Below are 25,865 nucleotides of genomic sequence, written 5' to 3'. Positions count from 1 at the left end.
ATGCAAGATGGCTTCCACTTACTTACGCAGCCGGCCCCGCTCTGAGACATCAACCTTATATATGCGATATCTATGTGTCCAGCGAGTTGTCCAACAGGAAATTAAAGTAACGCAATTCATAAATGGATAGACTTCGCAACACAGATTCAATTGAACAGTTCAACGGTTTGACTGGTTAGTAAAAAATACACTCTCACTCCATACAAGAGTGCGTTGTGCGTTTAACGCTTTATAACGCTCTTCCTCCTCTGTTCCTCAGAGCGATTTAAAGGATGGCGCAATTGGAGCGGATTTTGGTAAGTGTCTTTTAGGATTGTTAGTTGTCTTGTGCTCAGAGGTGTGTGGAGTAGCTAAAAATTGTACTCAAGTAAGAGTAGCGTTACACAGGGGCGTCACTAAACCTAATACGATACCGGGGCACTGGCAAGCGAGCAAAATAATGTTTAGCCCAAAAAGTCAGAAGCAGCGCTTTATCCACGATGGATAGATATCCACGGACATAGAGACTTGTAATTCTTCAAAGATAAATGTTAACATGAGTTATAATAATTTGATATCAAAACCCCTACTGATGTTTTCATTTTCGTAAAATTGGTAAACTTAGTTTAACTTGTTGGTCGCGATTGTTTTTGACTCGCAATTAGGGTTGCCACCTTTCAGAAATAGAAAAATAAGGAAGCCCAAAGCCTTACGGGCGAAAAAAAGGGGCATCCCCAAAACTCCTAAAATGCATAGAAATGTATCTATTTTTAGATGAGAAAACTGTATTGTGCACTATGTGGGCATGGCAGTTTCCTTGCAGCAGATTGTTTTGTTTTTTTCTGCAGGTTAGTGAAAACGAAGTTGTGAATATCGTAATTAACATTTGTGTTGTCGGCAGTGAATCCGGTCACGTGATTCATTGACAAGCCAAATTTCTTAAGGGAATGTTCCAGGAGAGCTACAATTCCAGCAGCTGACTCGTCTGCATTATCTATGAAGTCCAGCATTTTGTTGGTGAGCCCAGACTCTGGACTGAAGTACTTGACAGCAAGGGGAAGCATCTTCCTGCTCAATTTATTCGAGGCATCAGTCTGTATGGAGAATGGGATGAGTGACGTTAAGATCTTGAGCACATCACCTACTGCCTTTGGACCCAGGACTTGTTTCCACAGTGCCTCCTGCTTTGTTCTCCCCAAAGTTATTTTCTTCACCATTTTGGAGTCACATAAAAATCTTCTGATTGAGCCTGTGTCCACAATCAGCACTATTGTATCTCTGGCTGGCTACGTTTTACTGTGTGGTATACCTGTGTCACCTCAGCTGCAGTAATTTAGAGCAGGGGTTCCCAACCTATTCCACTAAGGCACACTGTGGGTGCAGGATTTCATTCTTACCAAACAAGATGACAACACTTTTTCCCCAATCTGGTGTTTTACAAGTGCAATCAGTTGATTGCAGTCAGGTGTGGCTTGTTTTAGCAGAAGCCTCATTGGTTCAACTGTCTCTGCTGGATCGGCTGGAACAAAAACCAGGACCCACAGTGTGCCTTGAGGACTGGGTTGAAAACCCCTGATTTAGAGGGTAGGAGTGGGATGAGGTCAAATTCACTATCAATCAATCAATAGATAGTATATATCCGCAGTAGGACTATTTATTCAGTGTTTATTTGCTGTTAATCTATTAGGAATGATTCCAAATGAGGAGCATTAGTTAGCGTAACAAAATATGATGTTCTTTATGGGTACATAAATTCATTCCATATTGATTGATGATAAATGCATGTTTAAAAAAAAAAAAAAAATCAACATTCCTGAAGACAATCAACCATAGTAGCAACTGAAATAGCCTAGCTATGCTCCTATCAATGCAAGATGTATGAAGGTAAATATAAATATAGCCTATATGTTATCCATATACAAGAGCATAATAACTTAGCAAATCAAGCTCAGGGGATGTTTCAGGTACAAATAATTGTGACGAAGGCTCTTCTGGGATCTTATATTCCGTTTGTGGAGGTCCCCTGCAGCATGCTGTTTTACACTTCCGTGAGACGCTGCAAAAACTTTCCTGCCTGCCTTGCAGTTCGCTTTATAATCATCATCAGTGACTATCGAGCCACGGGTTCCCCTCTTACCACTCCACTGTATTTTTTTGAGACGTTTCCCGTTTTGAGGATGAGGTGGGGTGTCCTGAGCTTCTGCTGCTGAAGAAGACATTTTTGTTTTGAAAGCGCGCAGGGCGTTGCACTGAACAGAGCGAGCGAGGTAACGAGGCAACGAACCCGGAAGTGGAGCGCAGTGCAGGGCAGACAGCAACGGGCAGGCAGATAACTATCTTGCTGTCTTTAATATCTCCTGCCCTTTTTGTTCCTTTATTGTTGGCTCAGTGGTCACTCATGAGCGCAGGAGGTGTTTGTTTGTGTGTGACAGACGTGAATGGGTTGGGCGCACCGCCGCCTGCCACCGGAGCCGCGGGTCGCGCGGGGCCGCCCCATGGGACAATGGTGAAATACGGAATAAACAGCGTTCCGTATTGGTTCAATACGGAACGCAACTTTTAATTCCCAATTACGGAATTCCCAATTACGCATGCCCCTGCGTGCGGTGACGTCAACGGGTTGCGTCCCTGTGCTTTCAGAGTATGACTCTAGCCCAGTACTTCTCAAATAGGGGGGCGCAGAGCGATGCTGGAGGTAGCGCATGTGACTTTGGGGATCGTACATTTTTGTCATACTAGAATAAAGTGTAATTGCACATCCACTCAGTGGGTGACAGTTCCCCTCTCATTTTTGGCGTGTGTGCAGTATTTTTGAACAAAACAAGAGGACACAGCAAAGAGCTCTGGAGATATGAAAAGCTTAGACAAGGATATATGACGGAGCATACGTAGCATTTAGCTTTTGGCTTTGACTTTTAGTACAGTGGGAGACGAGGAAAGACCAGACTGGTTACTTTTTTAGTGGACAGCAGGAATTATTTTTTTCAGCGAGTGCCACATATTGCCAACAATCCTCCCGCTTCTTAGTGTTACATCAGTAAACCAGCGAGCACTGTCAGCATCATATAAGGTGGCATACTAAGCTGTTCAGTGCAAAATAACCTCACACCATAGCAAAGGAGCTGATACTGCCTGCAGCAAAAATAAAAACTGTCCCTCTGACCAATGACACTGTCCTTTTGTTGTATTAGTTTTTGTTTTTTCGGTCTAATTGTTTGACATATTGTCCTAATGAGTTAATGTTGCTAATCAATTTGAATTTATTATTATTTATTGATTTTATCAAATTTTATTTTTCAGCGTCAAACGGTCAAAAAATGTATCTTGAGTGTATTTTTACAGAATGGATGTGTGTGTGTGTTTTTTTTTTTTTTTTACACTTTATTGTTAGTTGATCTATATTACATTTTTCTTTAATATTAAAAGGAACACAATGTTATGCAGAGTTGTACTTATAATAATAATAATTTTATAGACATGATACTACAGTATATTTACAGTGGTGGCAGAGAGTTGGGGCGGGCACGGAACGTTTACATCTACCTGGGGGGGGGGCGTAACAGAAAATAATTGAGAAGCACCGCTCTAGCGACAGAAACATGGCATCTGTTCAGTCCTTTCAATTAGAACAGCACTGTCGATGTTTCACAAAACGAGCAGCAAAAGCAAAATAAACAGGAGAGACGAGAGAAGGACAAAACCGGTAGTGTTGAAGTGGCAAGTTCGTCTAGTGCAGTACCTCTCAAGTAGAGTAAAAATAATCGAGAAGCACTGGTCTAGTGTCAATGACAGCAAACACTCCCTGAGCCAGGAGAAACTTCCAGAGTGTTGTGTTTTGGAATTAGTATTACATTAATGATTTGCAATGCCGCCAGAGGGCGCCAGAATGTGACTGTGGTTGGGTTGCGAGGAAGAAGGAGTTGAGTTGATAAATAAAAATGGAGAAGTGTGGATATTAACTCATTCACTCCCAGCCATTTTCACCGGTGCAACCCCCTTCGCTCCCGGCCGTTTTACTGGATTTTGACTGATTTTGCAAGGCCCACAGAATATTCTGTTCTATTGCTATATACGTAAACATGGAACCCACCAAAAGAAAGATTAGACTCTTCTTTCAGCAGGAAAAAAAGTTAGTTCATGTCTTTTTCCATTCTTTAGAAATCAGCATTAGAAAATAGCTTAGTTTGAGCAATTTTCCGAATTTCTGATGAAAAAACTGAGAAATTTAGCTGTTTTTGAAAGCATACATTTCAAACATAACTTTGACTTTAACACAGCTATTTTTTGCTTTTGTGACACCCCAAACATCTGAATAACATTTTCCTTCTACAAAATAACATAAACAACAAGACAAATTGAGCTTTTGATATCAAAGTAACAATTTATTTACACATAACTAAACTATTGAAGTGAGAGATGACGCTGTTGTTGCTGCGACAGCCGGGGTAAACTTTTCGCTCATCGTAGCCTGTCTCATCAAGATGGATTTTTTTTTAGTCTTTCTTTTGTGGTGACCACTGCCTCGTGGCGGAGTTCACCTGGGGAACTTGTCTGGGGCATGTCGTGTTCCTGGTTGGGGAACTGGTTTGGCCGTGCGCGTTTCCGGCTGAGTCGTGGGACACTGGAGGGTTGCGGGGGACGCGAGCGGTCGAGCACGGCGGTGCGGGCTCTGCTCGGCAAGCAGCACGGACTCAACGGCATCGTCCGCTGCACTGGTGGTCCCGGTCGTTCTGCTTGGTCGTCCAGCGCCAGGCATCCCGGGCGCCCTCCCGGTTGTTCTGCTCGGTCGTCTGTCGCCTGGCATCCTTGACATCCTCCTAGTCATCGCACTTGGTCGTTCGTCGCCTGGCGTCCCGGACGTCCTCCCGGTCGCCCTGCTCGGACTTCCCGCGCCTGCCGTCCTGGACGTCCTCCTGGTCGTCCATTCGGTCGTCTTCCGCCGGCGGCCCGGCCGTGCAGCCTGGCCGTTCGTTCCGTTGAATCGGGTTGTAGTTCTTACCAAATGCGCTACTGCCCTCCAGTGGCCAGTTTTATTGCTTTAAAATGAATTTTTAGCATTGTGCTTTGGAGCGAAGTTGCATCAAAACCTAGAGATATCTCTTGTGAAAAAAAAACGTAAAAGACGTATAAATACATTTTCAGGACACTGAAACAATTAAAAATAGGATTTATTTATATTATATTTATAGTATTTATATGTTTTTGGGAGCAAATGAGTTAAGAGAAGACGTTCGTCTCGTGTACTTATTCGGCCTTATTCTAGGGATACAGTCTAGAATTGAACTGGCGGTAAGAGGAAGACAGGAAGGTTTCGCCCAGGCACGGTACTAACCCGCGGGCCCGCCCCCCTGGTTTTAACAAGAAAAAAAAAAGTTTTTTTTTTTGGGTGTGTGTTTGTTTCCCAAAAACAGTAAAAAAAATTTAAGTGGTCAGCGTATTCAATTTGGGTTCATTCATTTTTCTTGTTTAGATGGTGCAAGCTTAAAGTTGAAAACGGGTAAATGCTGACGCCACATGCCACTTTGTTACACGCTGATGTTACACAAAAATAATCATTTTAGCGTAAAAACTCCATGGTCATGCGACTAATGGACTAAAAATCTGTGTGGGACGACAGCACTCCAATGGCTGCATAAATTAGGCTACCTTGTTTGTACATTATACATTAGAATTGGATTATTTGCACTACATTCATGTTTTATGCACCATTTTGCTGCATTTCTCATTAACTTTACTGCAAAAAAAATACATTTCATCCATGTTATTCAAGCCAATTTTTCTTTTTTGTGATTATTGGGATCAATAACTGACGCGTTGAGCTGGGCCAGTGGTTTTGATAGTGGGGCCAGTGAACTTCAATTTCCCTTATTGTCTACCTCTGAGCTGTATTCTACATTATTTTTGTGTGCGACAAGACTTTTGTCCAGACAAACTTGTTTTGTTTTTTTCTCGCAGCGAGCATGATCAAGAGGCCTTTGCCTTAAATATATTAGAGTCAGCTGCAACTCCAGTTGATCAACTAGAGGTCAAGTTATTCTTTGTTGTTTTCATAAAAATGAAAAAGCAACAAGACTTTTGTCAGGGACTGTAGATAGTTGGATGGATACATCTTTCATGTAATGAGAGAAATGAAATATTTAATTTTGTTTACCTTTTCAGGCTCCTTGGATTATGCAACAACTTTGCATATGTGGTTATGCTCAGTGCAGCTCAGGACATTCTTAAAAAACAAGAGTCTGAAAACAAGACCATGTTGGTAAGTCTGCTTTTTCATCATATTTTAAGTTCTTGTAAGAGGACAGAGCTATATTGTTTGAGAAAAAGGTCAGTTAGGGTTACTAACCCAAGTAATTGCCTTTAAATGTGAATGTTTCAACTTACTATGTTGTACAATTGAACTATCCAAGGAGTTAAATGAAGCTGGTCACTTTAACCGGCGATACCTTTTTGCACTCAGCCCTGAGTCACTTGTATCAGCAAAAGCCAGGCGTGCAGCCAAAACGGCACTGAACAATCCATTCGTACTATTTACTGTGCGGCGTTCTGCAGCAGGTTTACTAGCAAAGTAAATATTAAAATGTCATCTTATTTATTTATTTTATTTATTCGTTCATTTCAGGCAGTTACATGCATTAAAGGGATCCACGGATAGAAAGGCTTGTCATTCTTAAAAGATAAACGTTATTTTGAGTTTAAATAATTTGATATTAAAAACCCTTTTGATATTTTCGTTTTTATACAATTTGTAAAATTAGTTTAACTAGTAGCCATTGTTGTTGAAGTCACAGGGCGGAGACGTCACATGGTTACACTGCCGGGTTTCCAGAGTATAACTCGAGCGACATAAACATGTAATCAACCCTTTCAATTTGAACTGGAGAGGAACATTCATGAGTATGACAGCACTGTCGATATTTCACAAAACAATCAGCGAAAGCAAAATGAACAGGAAAGACTGGATGAGACGAGACACGAGTTGGGGGGAAAAACGGTGTTCTGCCAAAAGTTTTATATATACAAGTATATGGCGGAAAACAATACTTGGGGTGCACGATATCCATTTTTTGAAACCGATACCGATAACTTCCTGCTCCTCAAAGCCGATATCGATAATAAATAATTTTTAAAATGTATAACCTGTAAGTTTTTGAACACCTGGAGGTTTAAAAAAAAAAAAAAACTAGTGGTGGATTCAACATAGATTTGCCTTTGATCTTACCATAATGTTCATAATGACATGAACAAAACGGTGCGTTTCACTTCTGCACTGCCAGACAACCAGCTAAAAATGAATGCACTTCCATAAACCACAAGGCTTGCTCTTTTCTTGCTTTTATGGGAAGACACTCGTCTTAATATTGTGAAAGTACAACAGAAAAATACACATATTCAATACTCAACATACAACAAACTGCACAATACACTTATATACACAACTATTATATGTATAGCATAGCACACTATCTTGAGCTACTAAAGCATTGGCAGGCTTCTATAACACAACAATTGATTAAGTTCTGTACATACTGTATATGACCCTTCACCACAGAAGTAAACATATGTTGTACATCCATATGTTATAGTAAACATAAAATACTTAGGACAAGGCTGAAAAAGCAGTTTCTGCTCTTGCACCCCTCTTTAAAAAAACTGCTGTATTTTAAGCCAAAACAACTGTTGTGTTTGATAGAATATGTCTATATACTGCCATAGCAGATTCATGGTGCATTAAGTCCTCGAACTATTTTTAATTTGTCCGGTTTACCCCGGAAACCCCCGTTTAAAGACGTTGCGCAACTGCTTTGGTTTCAACTTAGCCATTAAAACAAGGTATGTAATCGTATTTATTATTTGAAATGTATGTCATTTTAGCTTAGAATCATTAATTGATGTCTAGTATTTCGTTTAAAAAAAAAAAAAAAAAACTTTAAAAAAATTAGTCACTCGCATATTCTAAACTTTTAAACAAATTACGTTACAATGAAAAAAGTAGCGTCTGTAAAAAAGTCACGGGTATCTTAATGTATTTTTTTCGTTACTTTCGCTTTTTCCCCACTATTTTAGATGAAAAATACAACAAACAAACAAAAAAATGAAAGAAAGCAAGTTTAAAAGGGTAAATATTTGAAAATGAAAATCTCGACCACTCATTGATGTCTGCGAGTTCTGCATCGCGACCCTTGTTATATTACCATGTTTCACCCATAAAATCCCCCCAAAATCCGGCTAGCCATTCACAGCTGTGTTTTGACACTCGGTGATACATGCTACATGGAGTTTTTGGATCGAAAAGAGGTAAGTACACGATAATATCTCGTTAAAATCATGGTGTCTTTAATTATGCTCTCGAGTGTTCTCACCTCCGGTTACGGTTTTGCTGTTTAATTTTTTTTTTTTTTTTAAATGCCTTCCTGTTCAAAATTGTTCTACCCCCAGAAAATTGAGATTTTAAGCTTTTCAATGATGTATCACACATGCATATAGGACAATTTTGAATTTTGGCCTAATTGGGGGTCTTAGAGCGGAACTTCACCTCACCTGAGTATTTTCCGCCATATATATAGTAATATCAAATAAGTGTGGTTTAAATACGCTATGTGACTAGTGTGGTGAACAGATCAACAATCTGCTTCAAAGCTACCACAAGAAAACACAATGCTTAAAAGTATGAGAGGGAAACATGCAAAAAAATATTTTGAGGCAATATAAAGGTAATAAAAGACTTGATAAAAGCGGCGAGTACTTACTATTTGTGTTTTTAACGGATGTGTGTATCTGTTGGATGTCTCGCTGCGTAGAAGAAATTGCAGAAGACAGTTAGTGTTCGTCCGTCTAGTGAGTGACAAACGTCATCACCCCGAGCGTCCATTGCGCGCATAAAACATGGCTTCCCCCGTAGGTCAAAACATATACTAAATATTGTAGATTTTAAAATCAATGGCAATATTTTTTGTGTTTCTAATACTGTAACATCTTTTTGTAAAAGAGAACATTCATTCATTCATTCATTCATTTTCCATGCCGCTTTTCCTCACGAGGGTCGCGAAGGTACTGGAGCCTATCCCAGCCAACTACGGGCAGAACAATTGGGGCTTATTAAAGCCTACAAGTCTTTATGTCCGAGGTTCAGTTTTCAACTGGTTTACATTACAAGTAACAAATTAAAAAACCTAAACAAAATGCCTGAAAAAGGATTTCTCATTCCTAATATACATCAAGATAACCCTGGGGGATAAAACGATAACAATAATCTTTCAATATCTAACAATAAGCTTTCAGGTTCCTGATTGCATTTCCATCCACTGCCATTAAATTAATACAATACAAAAATATTTTGGTTGTGGCAACTCTTAGACATTTCTTCATGTTGTCCTCCCATGCTGTTATGATGGCAGATGGATGCGGCTTTTCTAAATTCTCTTTTTTGAGGGGTTACCGGGTGGTGACGCCGTTGCAAACGCGATGATGATTGGGTAGGTGAGCGGATTGTGCCTTGCTTAGTAGTGGTGTCATGTCGATATGGGTTAGGGTTTGTGTCGAAGTAAATTTCAAGTTGTTAACAGCAGCTCAGCTCAACGGCGGGGACTATCAAACAAATCTACCTTACATGTTGACACGTTTATATTAGACACTGACACTGTCGAAACACTAATAAGATCATGGGTAGCGGTGGGACAGTTTATCAGATGTATAATGTCTTGTAAATAATATTGCTGTAGCATAGGTATACTGTCTTTCGTCACGTTTATAACGTCCTTTAAATAAGACTGTTACTAGAGGCAGCATAATTTAGCAGGCTTATAAATTACTTTAAATAATATTCTACTATGATCAGGGGCGTCACTAGGTTTTAAGAACGGTGGGGGGCTTAGCCTCCAGTAGATGACCAGGATATAAGAACCTAGCGTACAATCACAAAACTTTACAGCTAACAAATAATGATAATTTATTCAGTATTATTCTTTTGGTTGTTGTTTCAATCTATTTTGTAATACAGTAGAACAACAGGGGAAAAAAGACTACAATTGCAAGTGCTTTGGTAGATGAAAACATTAAAGAATGCCGTCTGTTTTAAAGGGTGGCAAATTATTATATCACTCTGCTCTGACACCTACAGGTCATAAAAGGTGGTGGAGTGATTTTTATTAGTGAATTATTATGACTGATAATAACCACATGTGAATGAGCTCAGCTCTTGTACTCATCTATACATAAACTCAGAAACACAGCTGATACTCCAGAAGGAAGTCACCCCAAAGATAGGGGTAAAAAGAGTGCACACTTAACTCCATAAAATATAGAGGTGGGAATCTTTTGGCACCTAACGATTCGATTACGATTCAGAGGCTCTGATTCAATTATAAATCGATTATTGATGTTACTCAACCCACCCACCCTTCATCCCCCGCTTTTAATGTTTTGTACATTAGTTCCAAAATTGTTCAAAAATTCTCTCAAGCTAAAACAAACTAATATTTCGGTATCAAGTTAGTTAAAAACAGTAAATAAAATACTCAAGTCCCCATTCTGTATCAGCAGCTTTAAACTACATTCAATTAATTTATTGATGTGAATCAACCGTTAAAGTTGTTAAAATTGCTCCCATTCTTCCATAATTTCCCTTCTGTCCACTTTCGACATGTCAAAGTTTTAAAACTGTTTCATCATTTAAAGATAGATTCAAGTCAAGATTTTGCTGATATAGGAGTATTTCAGATAAAAAGTTAACTAGGTTCGCTACAACAGAGCCTTCTAGCGAAATCTACTGCTTTAAGATGGCAGCTGTTTACAACCCGGCAACTACTAAACGGCAAGTCTGTCATTTCATATCTAGTTCTCTTTACCTGTTCTAACTTCGCCGCTGTCTGTCATTTCGCATCTAGTTCTACATATTTGTGGTATCTAGTGCTGCAACGATTAATCGATTAACTCGACTATTCGATAGAAAAAAATATTCGCCTTAAATTTTTTGCTTCGAGTATTCGTTTAATTAAAGTGGCGTTTATTTTGAAAGTGTTTGCATTTAGTTTTATTGATGAGGGCGAATACACTGCCCTCTGGTCTGCCTCTTTTCACATGGCTGAATCCAGCTGCTCCCTGTTAAGACCAACGTAAGTTTTTGCTTTCGCCAATGTTTTTTTTTAATGCATTCTTAATTTAGTTTATAGGTCTATTCAGCCGTTTTTTGTGGGAATATGTGTCTGAACCATTTGTTAAGAGCATTGTAAAGAAAAAAAAAAACTAGCATTTTATAGCATTTAAGCTAGCCGACTTTTTCTATGCAATTTAGCCAATTGTTCTTTTGTTGTACATAGATACTCATTTAAAAAAAAAAAATTATACCATTTGAGGCTCAGCTCAGGTATTTTAAATTTTCATGTTCCTTATCCGATTACTCGATTATTTGAACTAACTAGTCCATCAATTAATCGACTACTAAAATATTCGATAGCTGCAGCCCTAGTGATATCTACCATAGCCGTATGTGGCCGAATGTTTGTAGCAACTGGGCGTTGTTTAAAGAAGCTGTCGGCCGCAGTCAGGTATTATTGTTTTTATTTTTTTATCTAGCGGCATGAGTTGAACATGATATTTATCCTCGGTCCGTTCCTCATTGAGTCCCGGAGACTGCGCTGACTGTGTTTTAGTTCTGCCTTATCTGGTATAATTCAATAATTGTAATTTGGATGTTTGTGAATCGTTTTTGAATGTTCCACGGCCGAATCATGAATAATCTAAGAATCGGAAATTTCGCATGCCTCTAATAAAGAATCAGGACCTTCACAATGCACTTCAGACTAACTAGCTAGCAGCAGCTAAGTAGCAGCGTTATTTTAGAGCTAGGATGTAACTATTGATCGCAAAACAACAAAGGTAAGATGTGCACAGAGAAAGTCTGCAGTGTGCAAGCAAGGTTTTTATTTGTCAAACACGGAGCAGTTGGGTGATTAATTACATGGTAATTTCTGCTGTCAGTCAGGGGTTGGAGCTAACTGTCACTACCAGCAATGACAAATACTCACTTTCTTGGAAAACGTTCTTATGTCCATCCTTCATCAATCTATTCACACTCTGCTCTATCCAGACAGCTGTCAAAATCAAACAACTCCCCTTTCATTCAAACAAATTGTATAAACGTGCCCTTTCACATCCTCAGTATTGGTAATGGTGTTGCAAAGATGGGAAATTACTCACTACTGAAAAAAAAAAAAAACGATGTTATACTCTAACGCTGGCCGGGTACTGACTTCGAGCAAGGTCACAGGAAAAACGTGGAGTTTATCTTCAGTGATGTGGGCGTTCTCTAAATGAACAAGTGGAATGGATTGGATAATTATGCACTGATGGGGCTCTCTACCAGTGAGGGAATACTGACAGATTTATGATCATATTAAATTTAATAATGCTAGGTTATATGATTATTGATTTGAACTAATATTCTGGAAAATTCATAGTGAATGTTTTAGCATTTTTTTTACAATAAAAAAAATAAATAAATAAAACAACACCAAAATATTTAGTGGGGGTTGAGAGTAGAGATGTCCCGATCCGATATTTGGATCGGATCGGACGCCGATATGGGCAAAAAAATGCGCATCAGTATCGGAACGGCCGATACGGAAAAATTCCGATCCAGACTTCCGATCCGTTTTTTTTTTCAAAGTCCGGTCCGGGTTTTCCAGCGCACCGATTTACATAATCCATTCCAGTTTTTGCTTCGGTTTCCCTAAAATTCGATCCGTATTTTACGGCACACCTTCAACACATTACATTACCGTCTCCCAATTTACGGAGAGACTTTATCGGTAAAAATGTCAGCTGTGTGGGATCATTTCACCTTAAAGGACGACAAAGACGAAGAGGCAGAGTGCAACATATGCCACAATAAAGTCAAGCGTGGTGGTAAAGCTGTAAGAAGTTTTAATACAACCAACCTAATCAAGCATTTAGCGAAATACCACCACAAACAATATAAGAAGTATGTTAAGAAAACCGAAGGCAAAAAGAAAGGTCCTACACAACTAACACTGGCAGAAACTTTTGCTATGCGTGACAAACTGGCACTCGACAGTCCCAAAGCCAAGGGAATAACAAGAGTCATTGCCGAAGAATTCATTCTGGATGACGAGCCATTATCTCTCGTGAGTAAAGACGCACCATCCAACACTTAGAACCACGGTACAACATGCCCAGCCGTCATTACATCCTTGAGCGATTCGGCCGTGGAAGATTCGAGAACTATTCACAAACATCCTAATTCCGATTATTGAAATATGTCGAGTAAAGCGGAACTAATACACAGCGCGGTCTTCGGGACGCAATGAGAAACGGACCGCATTGCGTCCCAAGAGTACACATCATGCTTGTCATAGACCCGGGTAATGCCAATGCTCAACTCACGGCTTTAGCTCAACTCATGCCGCTGGATAAAAAACACAAGAACACTTGACTGCTGTTGACAGCCGCCACAAACTACGTCAACATCGTTTTACTGTAGAAAATAGATGTCATATGTATATAGAACTGAACTAGATGCAATATGACAGACTCGACGGCGTTAGCAACATTGAAGTATGGAAAACTAGTTGCGTTAGTAAACAGCCGCCATCTTAAAGCAGGAGACTTCCCTAGTAGGCTGTTGTGAACCTTCCAAGCGATCCTAGTTAACTTTTTATCTTAAATACTCCTAAATCGGCAAAATCTTGATTTGAATCTATCTTCAAAACAGTTTTAAAACTTTCACATGCTGAAAGTAGACAGAAGGGAAATTATGGAATAACGGGAGCAATTTTAACAACTTTAACAGTTGATTTGCAAAATTAAATGAATTGAATGTAGTTTAAAGCTGCTGATACAGAATGGGGACTTGAGTATTTTATTTACTGTTTTAAAATGTTAACTTGATACTGAAATAGTCATTTATTTAAACCTGAGAGGCTTTTTATACAATTATTGTAACTAATGCACGAAACCTTAAAAACATCTAATAGCTTGGGGGAGGGGGGCGTTGTGGGATTTTCCTCTGAGGTTGTTTGTGTGTTTTGCTTTTTTAAGACAGTTCACAATATTATTTGCACGTTTTACTGACTGACTATGCCATTTCTGTTTGTTATTTATAATGTTTTGTGTTTGTCTTTGAATAAACACGTCAGTTTCTTGTTACCAACCGTTGTGTGTTATTCAAACTCACCTAATTCAGCTGGCTAGTTGTTATCAAGAGTACTAAAACTCTTTTCAACATGAGTCTGACAACTAAGTAAGGAGACTAAATAACTTTAAACTTTAACACATGCTCAGATAGGCCGGTATCGGTATTGGCCAGTATCGGTATCGGATCGGAAGTGCAAAACAATATCTGTATCGGATCGGAAGTGCAAAAACCTGGATCGGGACATCCCTACTTGAGAGAATATTTTAGGAGGGATGAAGCATTGTATGAAACTCATTGGTGGATACCGGAAGCGTTTGTTCAGTTATTTTGTCTAAAGGTTGTACTACCAAGTATTAGGCTGAAGGTGCCAATACTTTTGTCGGGCCCATTTATGGAGTTTTGTGTAAAATGATAATGATATAATTCTTTTTCCCCATTCTCTTTTGTGTTTTTTCATTGCAAGCAAAATAAATGAAGATATTACTGCGAAAGCATTTGTAATTGCAATCATTTTCTGGGAGAAATTGAGCATTAACTGACAGAATTGCAGTGGGGCCAATACTTTAGGCCAGCAGTGTAGGTGCTATGACAAAATTTCAAGCATTTTGCAAACCTTAAAAAACAGTAAAATCCAAGGATTTCAAGCACCCTGCTTATACTTATGTTTGTCTTTAATTTCAATGTACCTTGTTTTCTTTACAGAACGATGTTACATTGTCAATGGAGTTTAAGGGTGTGAATACTAGCAACACCACTTGTTATGACTGCAATTCTCTCTCAACAGCGGTAAGTGCAAATTTAGTGCAAATTAGCCTTATGAAGCATTAATTTCTTATATTTCCTATTATTATCTTTTAAATTTAGGCAACTTGGTGTAGGTCTGAGGCCATGGCCCTTATTCTGTATTTTATTGACTACTATCACGGAGGCGGCTTAAAAATGGTTAAAATTGTAGTTAGTGATGTATTTTAAAAACGAAACGTCAGAAACAGTCGTCCAGTCAAGTCCGCAAGCACTGTTTTTAAAAGATGCATGTCATTCTCTTATCATTGTGTACCAGTTTTACTTACAATATTTTGAAAATGCAGTGAGAAAAAATGACATGAATGTTTGTGAAAATGAGGTCCAATTTATTATGTTTAAATTAATGATGTGTAGACTTGTAAAACACACTGAAGTGGAAGTCTGTAAAGTCAAGCTAATCATTGTTTCTCTGATTGTTTTCCTTTTTTTCCCCCTGCCAGGCTGTACTATTAGCTGACATACTTCCAACCCTCATCATTAAGATGTCTGCGCCGCTCATTATCCACAAAGTGCCTTATGGGTAATAAAACTAATGCTACACTAGTAATTGCTGAATCGGTGGTGACTCAAAGTCAATGCTCAAGCTAAAAGTATTTGGTCATCAACAATAGATTTAAATGACTCTACCACCTTGATGGATTTAAAATAAAATATCTAATATATTATGAATTTAATCTTTCAAGGACACATTTTTAAATTTACTTAGGCTAAAGAATGACAACTCCTATTCATAGAAGAAGGATGAAAAGAGGTTGTTTTTCTGTTTATTAGTTGTATTGTAGACTATCCTAGAATGATTTCCTGACCCATGTATCGCTAATTGGTGTATCGCTATACCGTGAGATCATAGTCATCGTGAGCCTTGTATCTCAAATAGTATCGTATTGTGAGCTACCCAGAAGTGTATAGTTATTCAGATCTATCATTGGAAAGAGATACATGTAAGACAAGCCTATTTACCTTTTTCCCCAAAGTATAACTTAAAAAAGCTTTTATGTATATACACTGCTGGCCAAAAGTATTGGTACCCTTGCAATTCTGTCAGATAATGCTCAATTTCTCTCAGAAAATGATTGCAATTACAAATGCTTTGGTAGTAATATCTTCATTTATTTATCTTGCAATGAAAAAACACAAAAGAAAACTAAAAAACAAATCTTTATCATTTTACTCAAAACTCCCAAAATGGGCCGGAAAAAGTATTTTGCACCCTCAGACTAATACTTACAGTATGTAATACGGCAGCACAACCTTTAGACATAATAACGGCGAACAACCGCTTCAGGTATCCACCAATGAGTTTCTTTCAGTGCTCTGCTGGAATTTTAGACCATTCTTCGGCTAACTGCTCCAGGTCTCTGAGATTTGAAGGGTGCCTTCTCCAAACTGATTTTTCTGATCTCTCCACAGGTGTTCTATGGGATTCATGTCTGGACTCATTGCTGGCCACTTTAGAAGTCTCTAGTGCTTTCTCTCAAACCATTTCCTAGTGCTTTTTGAAGTGTGTTTTGGGTCATTGTCCTGCTGGAAGACCCATGACCTCTGAGGGAGACCCAGCTTTCTCACACTTGGCCCTACATTATGCTGCGAAATTTGCTGCTAGTCTTCACACTTCATAATGCCATGCACACGGTCAAGGAGTCCAGTGCCAGAGGTAGCAAAGCAACCCCAAAACATCAGGGAACCTCCACCATGTTTGACTGTGGGGACCGTGTTCTTTTCTTTGAAGGCCTTTTCCCCTGTAAACTCTGTTGATGCCTTTTCTCAAAAAGATCTACTTTTGTCTCATCTGACCAGAGAACATTCTACCAAAACATTTTTGGCTTTCTCAGGTAAACTCCAGCCTGGCTTTTTTGTCTCTGGGTCAGAAGTGGGGTCTTCCTGGGTATCCTACCATAGAGTCCCTTTTCATTCAGACGCTGACGGATAGTACGGGTTTACACTCTTGTATCCTCGGACTTCAGGACAGTTGGAACTTTTTTGGATGTTAGTCGAGGTTCTTTATCCGCCATCCACACAATCTTTCGTTGAAATCTCTCGTCAATTTTTGTTTTCCGTCCACATCTAGGGAGGTTAGCCACAGTGCTGTGGGCTTTACACTTATTGATGACACGGCGCACGGAAGACATAGTTCAGACAGTTCTTTGGTCTTCTTTCTTTTCTCCATGCTCCACGTGGTACACACAAGGACACAGGACAGAGGTTGAGTCAACTTTTATCCATTTTAGCTGGCTGCAAGTGTGATTTAGTTATTGCCACCACCTGTTATGTGCCACAGGTAAGTAACAGGTGCTGTTAATTACACAAATTAGGGAAGCATCATATGATTTTTCACAGGGTGCCAATACTTTTGTCCGGCCCATTTTTGGAGTTTTGTGTAAAATGATCATGATTTAATATTTTCCATTCTCTTTTGTGTCTTTTCATTGCATGCAAAATAAATGAAGATGCTACTACCGAAGCATTTGTAATTGCAATCATTTTCTGGGAGAAATTGAGCATTATCTGACAGAATTGCAGGGGTGCCAATACTTTTGGCCAGCAGTGTATATATATCTACAGTGTCCACTCAAATCCGCTCCAGCTGCTCACTAACACAAAATGAGTTGCCACAGCAACTGTTTAACAATTTAAGCGATGGTTGACGCATGAGGTGCTTTGAAGGTCGAGTCTCTGGCAAGATCAAAGCTTAACCGTCCGTCAGCCATCGTTTATTTTAATAAGCAACTCCAGTTCACTCTCTGACGAACAAAGAGCAGGGAGAGGGAGGGAGGGATGGAGCGAACGTGACAATGCGCGATCAGCTCGGGACAGCTCATCAGTATTAATTCAGCGATTGACTGAGGGTGCGAAGTTTAAAGCGCAAAGTAGCGAGGGATCACTGTATATTCTAATCTTCAATTTAATTAAAATGGAAGCAAGAACAAGTGTTGTAATTTCATTTTCAGAATTATGTGTATACTGTAAATCTGTTTTTTTTTTTGCTCTAGATTTCGAATCTTATTCTGTGTCATCATGGCGACAACAAGTTTCCTTGTCGTTTCCTTCTCTTCAGCTGTGTGGATGAGCATTATAGGTAACGGACAAATAAATGAACTAACAAGATCATACATAATCAGAATACTTGCGGTTTAACCCTTGATTAATTCATATCAGTTTTATTTTGATTAATTCAGTTCAGTTTGATTTTAAGTTTTTTTCTTGAACATGGAGAATGTGACATTTTGAGCATTTCATCAAGTTCGTTCCAAATCTTTGGTCCTCAACACTCGAGGTAGACCGTTATGGTATTTTCAAATGCAAATACCGATATCAAAAAAAAAAAAAATTCAGCCTATTGCCGATATCCAAAAGCCGATTTTGTAAGGCGATATTTGAGGCCAATATACTTTTTAAAAAAGTAAGTAGATTATGAAACACTTTTTTTTCTTTTTAATTGCTTGAACAGCTACAAATTCACAAAGATGACCTGAGACTTAAAGGATTCGGTCATGGTCTAGTGCTACCAAACCAATAAACGCAGCACTTCTTTTTATGATTATACACACAGCAAGAACAGTACATCATTTTCAAATAATTAAACCCACCAGGATGTCATGACGAGATGTAAACAAGTGAGAGTGAGAGTTTAAGTGGAAGTTCGCCATGCTAATTCGAAAACGAATGCTACGCTAATGCTACGAGGTATTCTTAGAGCGTAGGGATCACTCAGTAATCACCTTAAAAGGCTAAAGCAACATTGCTTATTCTCTCATGCAAGATAAAAAAAAAAATCCTAAGATATTACAAAACAGGCAAGCCCTGTAGCAGCCTGCCTTCAAGCTGCTGCAGGGTCCTCCTGGGGTCCTACAGTCAGTCAGAGGCGGCCACAGTTGCCCACACACTTGCCTTATCAAAATCCTTTTTCATCGGCTTTTTTGTTGTTCATCAGCTAATATTGGAAAAAAGTCCATATATCGGTCGATCTCTACACTCAATGCTAAAGTTTGTACACCTTAGCCTTCTTTTTTCTCCATTGATTTTTTCCCCTAGTGGTACAATTGTGCTGAGGAGTACAGATTGGAACGAGGTCACCTTAACGTTGATTTAGTTTATGGATAATCCGGTACATTACACAAGCATTTTAGAAGTACAGTGGTACCTCTACATACGAAGTTAATTCATTCCTGGACCTTGTTTGTAAGTCAAAATGGTCATATGTCGAGCAGGATTTTCCCAAAAGAATATATTATAATTCAATAAATCGTTCCACAGCACGAAAACCTATACTAAATCATTTATAAATACTGCTCGTACTATTGCAAATCGCAATTACACAGAGCAAAACAAATAAATTATGAATAAAAATTGGAATAATAATATAATAATAGTAATAATACCTGTAATAATGTAACGAATCGGCTTCTAATGTGGCAGATTTATTTTTGCATGGTGTTCCTGAACGCACCGCATGGTTGACGTGTCAGAGTGAGGGAGGACGTTTTACTTTCACTTTACATGTTCAGCTGCGACATGACAGCAAGCATATTGTGTTGTACAAGTTCTGAAATAAATGATCGAAAACCTAAGGAAGCTGGCAATTTCTTTGGCGATGTTACAATAATAATAATAGTAATTGTCACCTTAATTTATAAAGACTGGCGAACAGAGGAGGATCGCCGAGATCATAGATCGTCTCGGCCGTAATGTTGAGCCAGCTCACTGATATGCACCCCGCGCTCATATTTCCTATCATTTTCATTATCATTTTAATGGTAAGCCTCACCTTTGATTCATGACCTGCACTAACAATGTTGGAACCCATGTCGATTTTTCTCACAAGAGAATCCGCCGTGCGTCCGTCTTGCAGGAAAACAAACTGCGGTGCTGCCATAAATAGTCGTATTTCGAGCATGTCGTCGGAGGTAGAAACAAATGGCGAGTCAAATTTTACGTCGGATGTCAAAAAGATCGTATGTTGAAGCGATTATATGTCGAGGTACCACTGTAGTTGTGCTCTTTAAGCCTCAAAAGGTGGTGAATGTGAAAAATCATTTTAGTGGGAGCGTTAAACTCAGACCATGTCAGAGCGCTTACAACTTTTTTTCTGGAGTAATTCGAGCTCTGCCTTTTTTTTTTTTTTTTTTTTTTTTTTTAATGGGCGCGGAACACAATGTAGTTTGTTTTATTTATATTTAAAGAGAGTTTATTACATTGAAACCCTGTGTCAATTTTCACTAACTATTTGCTCAAGTGTATATGGATTGTTATGGGAAAAAACAAGTTTGTATCGTAAGCAAATACTACTTTATGTAATATGGATGAGTAATTAACAAAGTCATTGATCTATAAGTTGAAAAGTAGTTGCTTTAAGATGGAACCCTGGGGGACTCCATAGTTGATGGGTTTGTATTTTGACTCATGATTATTAATAAGGACATATGAATGTCTTCCAGACAAGTAACTACAGAACCAGTCTAGCGCTAGGCCTCTAATACCATAATGCTCCAGTTTATTACCGTATTTTTCGGACTATAAGTCGCAGTTTTTTTCATAGTTTGGGTGGGGGTGCGACTTATACTCTGGAGCGACTTATGTGTGAAATTATTAACACATTATTATATCATTTCACATGTTATTTTGGTGTTTTGGAGTGACACCGATGGTCTGGTAAACTTGTTAGCATGTTCTTTATGCTATTGTTATCTGAATAACTCTTAATAGCTATGTTACGTTAACATACCGGCCACGTTCGCATTTCGTTGTTCATCCGTCATGTAACATTATCATACTGTACACTAATTCAGCATGTTATCTGTCCTATGTGTTGGATTTTATCAAGTAAATTTCCCCCCAAAATGCGACTTATACTCTAGTATAACTTGTTTTTTTTTCCTATTCATTGCGCATTGTTGGGCTGGTGCGACTTATTCGCATGTGCCACTTATAGTCCGAAAAATATGGTAATTAAGATATCAGTCCTAATGGTGTGTAGCGCTTTGGACAGGCCTTTCAGGCTAATAAGACTAAAAATACAATGTAAATTCACTTCTATATAAAGTTATTTACTAAAGAATAATCATATGAAAAACATTTGCTCTCTGTGAATGTATACAATAAATCTAAAATAACAAAATTGAGAATCTTTATTTTTGCTCCTGTTCTTGACTAGCACTTTGAAAAGAGCACACTTAGCACTAACTGTAACCACCATTCATAACCATGAAAATACTGAAGGTTAACAGTACCTTCGTAAAACAAGCACTCCCCTTTAAATCTTTTAAAAATGGTATTTATGTCAACAATTGTTTGTTTCTCAGAGATTCATATCCTATGAACCGATGTCTGCTGTATTAATATTTTTAACTACTGTGCACTTCTAGGTGTTATTTTTGCAAGTACCAGCTCAGGATTTGGAGAGTTATCCTTCCTTTCGCTCACAGTCTACTACAGCAGGTTTATACCTTTCCATTTTTTAACATTTTTCCTACTTGTCTTTTTATTGTGTAATAAATGGGGATAAGGTCTTATTAGTCATTCATTCATTCATTCATTTTTCATGCCGCTTATTCCTCACGAGGGTCGCGGAGGTGCTAGAGCCTATCCCAGCTAACTTCGGGCAGTAGGCAGGGGACACCCTGAATTGGTTGCCAGCCAATCGCAGGGCACAAGGAGACACACAACCATTCACGCACACACTCACACCTACGGACAATTTAGAGTGTTCAATCAGCCTACCATGCATGTTTTTGGGATGTGGGAGGAAACCCACGCAGGCACGGGGAGAACATGCAAACTCCACACAGGAAGGCCGAAGCCCGGGATTGAACCCTTGAGCTCAGAACTGTGAGGCAGACGTGCTAACCACTCAGCCACTGTGCCGCCTTCTTATTATTCATTTTTACTTAAAAATAATAGCTTTCCCAAAGTGTTTGGCTTTAAAGGTCTTATTATTATTGTTTTTTAAAGTATTGCTCTAACTTTAGACAATATTGTACAACAGCCTGAAATCCACAAAATGCGAGATGACAGGCAATCACAGATTCGTTTAGCGGCCGCCTTATATTGTAGTCTGTACTACATACACTATTTGTGTTTTTCTATTACCTTCTCAGTAACGTAAAATACTAGTATTTGGAATTTCACCGTGTATTGAATCTGATCGAATTGTTTACTATTTTTCTAGTAATCCCTGAATCGAACCTTACATTCATGTATTCCCTGTGCAGTCATGTTTTTTTCTCCGGGTACTTGCCCCCAAAGTGTATGCCTGAATGGTTGTTTGTCTCCTTGTACCCCCGCCAACGCCCTCGTGAGATTCGTCCTTATTTGATCTGATTGTGATGAGCAAAAAGAAAAAATGTCCAATTTACAGTCATGTGAATAAATTAGGACACTGCATTAAATATTTAGTTCTTTTTAAAGAAATTTTTACATATCAATTTCTGATCTTGTTTTTCTTCATCACTGGAAAAGTAAGTCATTTAACTCATTCACTCCCAGCCATTTTCACCGGAGCATGGCCCTTCGCTCCCGGCCGTCTTACTGGATTTTGACTGATTTTGCAAGGCCCACAGAAAATTCTGTTCTATTGCTATATAAGCAAAAGAAAGATTAGACTCTCTTCTTTGAGCTGAAAAAAGTAAGTTTATATCGTTTTCCATTCTTTAGAAATCAGCATTAGAAAATAGCTTAGTTTGAGCAATTTTCCAATTTCTGATGAAAAAACAGAGAAATTGAGTTTTTTGTTAAAGCATACATTTCAAACATAACTTTGACTTTAACACAACTATTTTTTGCTTTAGTTACATCCCAACATCTGAATAATGTTTTCCTTTTACAAAATAACCCATACAGTGGGAAGAACAAGTATTTGATACACTGCCAATGGGAAAACCCATTGGCAGTGTATCAAATACTTGTTCTCCCCATTGTACAACAAGACAAATAGAGCTTTTGTTAGCAAAGTAACAATTTATTTACACACTAACTGAAAGATGAAGCTATTGTAGCCGTGACGGCTGGTTAAACTTTTCCCTCATCGTTGCCTGTCTCAAAAAGATGAATTTTTTTGAGTCTCTGCGTGCTCTGCTCGTGAGCAGAACGGGCTCAAGGGCATGTAGTGGTCCCGGTCGTTCTGCTCAGTCGTCCAGCGGCTGGCATCCCGGGCATCCTACCGGTTGTTCTGCTTTGTCTTCCGCCGCCTGTTAACCATTCAGTCGTCTAACGCCAGCGCCCCGGCTTTGCAGCTTGGCCTCTCAAAGATGATCTCACATGTTTCTCACCCTCTGATACACGATATAATTCATGGTGGATTCTATTATGGTGAGCTGGCCAGGTCCTGCTGCATCAAAGCATCCCTAAACCATTACACTTCCACCTCCATCGTTCACAGTTGGTATGAGGTTCTTTTCCTTGAATGCTGTATTGGGTTTACGCCAAACATGCCCTCTGTTCTGGTGTCCAAATAATTCAATTTTAGATTCATCTGTCCAAAGAACATTATTCCAGAAGTCCTGGTCTTTGTAAGACCCTACTGTAGGTTCCATGATGACATTTTAGGGTTTTTGGATGGGGTGAACTTCCTTGGACGGCCTGACCTGGGCATGTTGGCAGTTGTTTTGAATGTGCTGCACTTGAAGACTATTTTCCAGACAGTGGAATGGCAAATTTTATATTCTTTTGAGATCTTTTGAAATCCCTTACCAAACTCATAAGCGTCTAACATCTTCTTTCTGAAGGCCTCAAACAACTCCTTTGATCTCATCATGCTGTTTTCTCTCACTTCAACAGTCAGTCACTTTTTAAGTATTCTGAGGTGAGGGGCAAGTTTTCTTCAAACCGATGTCAAAGACTGGTAGGTGGCAACAAAAAGCATCTCGCTGAAGTTATTTCAGCCAAAGGGGGTAATACTAGCTATTAGGTGGTAGGGTATCCTAACTTTTTCCTCAGTTATAATATGCATTTTTGTTGATATATTTGGTTTAATAAGTAAAATAATGTTAATTTTTGTTGTTTCCCTGCAATTACCAGGCATGAAAATCTCTCACCTTTCGGCGAAATTCGCCGTTTTGAAGTAAAAAAGGATGACCTACGTGAATCGTGTAGATCCGAGGAGAAAAAATTTTAAGGGGGGGGGGGGTCGTTTGTAGGCATGTGCCAGTTACCTTCACGGATTACCATGCTATGAAAACGTCGCGGTTACAAAACCACTAAAATTTTCCGTCATACAGTAGTACGTATTCGTTATTTTTCATGTGTCGAAAATGCAGCCAGAATTAGCTTGGCGCGGCAGCGCTTACCCCTTCCCCTGTTTGATGCTGCGTGTGTCAGTGACGCTATTCCAGCAAACCCAAAAACAAGCACTCCAAACACAAGGCGTAAATTCTTCAATTTATTGATCTCTCAAATCGTGGTAACTGAAATATACCAAATGAATACATTTAAAACGTTGTACACTCGTATTTTTCCACATGTGAGTAGCTTCAACAGTTTAGCTTCATGAAAAAGTTCGTCAAAAACAAAACACACATTTTCCTTTCAAATTCAATACACAAAGTTACTAAAAACTTACAAAGACGAATGATAGGCAAGGCTTAGCTATGACAGCAACTTCATTGAGGTTAATCACAGCCGCTGAGAGAGAAACAAGTTTGTATGCGGGAAGGAAAAAAAAAAAAAAAAAAAAAAGAGCATCAAAGATCGCTAATTGCGAGTGATGATCTTGTACTAAGCACAAATTCACATTCGCTGGAGGAGGTAAAGTATCACTCCCAATTGTTTTTAGATGAATGCATTTGCCAGCATATTGAATTTAGTGAGTAATGGTGTTCGTTTTCATATTTTGTGGTATGACAAAGTTACTGCCGTTCGTTGCAGCTTGCGTTGAACACTGCCGGAGCGTCCGGTGAAAAAATAGCTCCCGTTAAGGTAGCGTCAAGCTTGTGTATTTAACGGTAATATAAAAGCAGTGTTGTCAATAACGCGGTATCGTAATGCGTAACTAATCTGATTACTTTCTTTTAGTAAAGAACAATCTAACGCGTTCATTTTTCTAAATCAGTAATCTGAGTAAAATTACTTTCCTTGATGCCTGTGCGTTACTATTTTTTTATTGCCCCATAATGTGTGTAGAATGAAGAATACTGTAGTCATGGGAGTGACATCACATGTCACATTTATTAATCGGGGATGGAACAAAAAGGGTCTCGTGTATTACCATGATGCGTGAGCGCTGGGAGTTTGCGGCCAAAACAACATAGCCTTGCTACCTCGCCAGGATGCAATGAAATAGGCAGGAGATATACTACAAACGGCTGCATTTGCACACTGGAAACACAGCCATTACTTCACATTTTTGTCCAGTAAAGATAACAAAAATATCCCCGTGCGCTGCAAACTTTGCGCTAGCTCAAAAAGACTGTCCACCGCTATAAGCATCCAATTCAAGCACCACTTGGAATTACAGCACAACAGGTAACACGACAGCAAGGACTTTTTGATACTGCTCGTGCTCAATCCTCGGTTCAAGCTCAGTTGTTGTTGAGGGTTTTGAAAGCTTAGGTTTAAAGAAATTCTAAATATCCATCTTGCCTCCTCAGCTGTAGTTTTGGCTAAGCAATGCAAACGGCTGTCTCTAAGGTTCTATAGTCACATGATCTGTTCGAAAAATAATTTGGACCCATTATGAAATACTTTGAAGGATTCCTGTTCATTTTATTCATTTGTTTTGTTTGTTTTATTGCTCTAAAACTTTTATAGACAACATTTTAAGGGCCATATTCAATGGTCTTTATTTTAAAGGGGAAGTTCAGAATTTTTTACATTAGGCTTAATCTTTGAGTTAGCCGGGGTTTAATTAGTCGTTGGAAATGATTTGAACAAATTCTGTGCAGTTTGACAGTTATTTGTTAGTTTCAGGGCTCCGGAGTGGCTAAGCTAGCGCGAGTCA

The 25,865-nt window shown here is 38.9% G+C and overlaps 1 protein-coding gene across 1 annotated transcript in view; it reads left to right on the top strand.

Annotated features, from left to right (window-relative positions):
• The first annotated feature begins 70 nt into the window (after positions 1-70).
• The window catches only part of cln3 (CLN3 lysosomal/endosomal transmembrane protein, battenin), a 70,927-nt gene continuing 45,132 nt past the window's right edge, over positions 71-25,865 (top strand). Inside the window, exons 1-7 of the mRNA XM_057861035.1 lie at positions 71-174; positions 260-296; positions 6,139-6,235; positions 14,834-14,917; positions 15,376-15,455; positions 17,926-18,011; positions 21,298-21,370. Coding sequence (XP_057717018.1) covers positions 123-174; positions 260-296; positions 6,139-6,235; positions 14,834-14,917; positions 15,376-15,455; positions 17,926-18,011; positions 21,298-21,370 — 509 coding nt within the window. The 5' untranslated portion in view covers positions 71-122. The remainder of the gene's footprint in view (positions 175-259; positions 297-6,138; positions 6,236-14,833; positions 14,918-15,375; positions 15,456-17,925; positions 18,012-21,297; positions 21,371-25,865) is intronic.

Source organism: Corythoichthys intestinalis, chromosome 16 (assembly GCF_030265065.1).
Source record: "Corythoichthys intestinalis isolate RoL2023-P3 chromosome 16, ASM3026506v1, whole genome shotgun sequence".
In the NCBI taxonomy this organism is placed as follows: domain Eukaryota; kingdom Metazoa; phylum Chordata; class Actinopteri; order Syngnathiformes; family Syngnathidae; genus Corythoichthys; species Corythoichthys intestinalis.
Note: the sequence above shows the minus strand (reverse complement) of the source record. Positions and strands in the feature narration are given on the sequence as shown.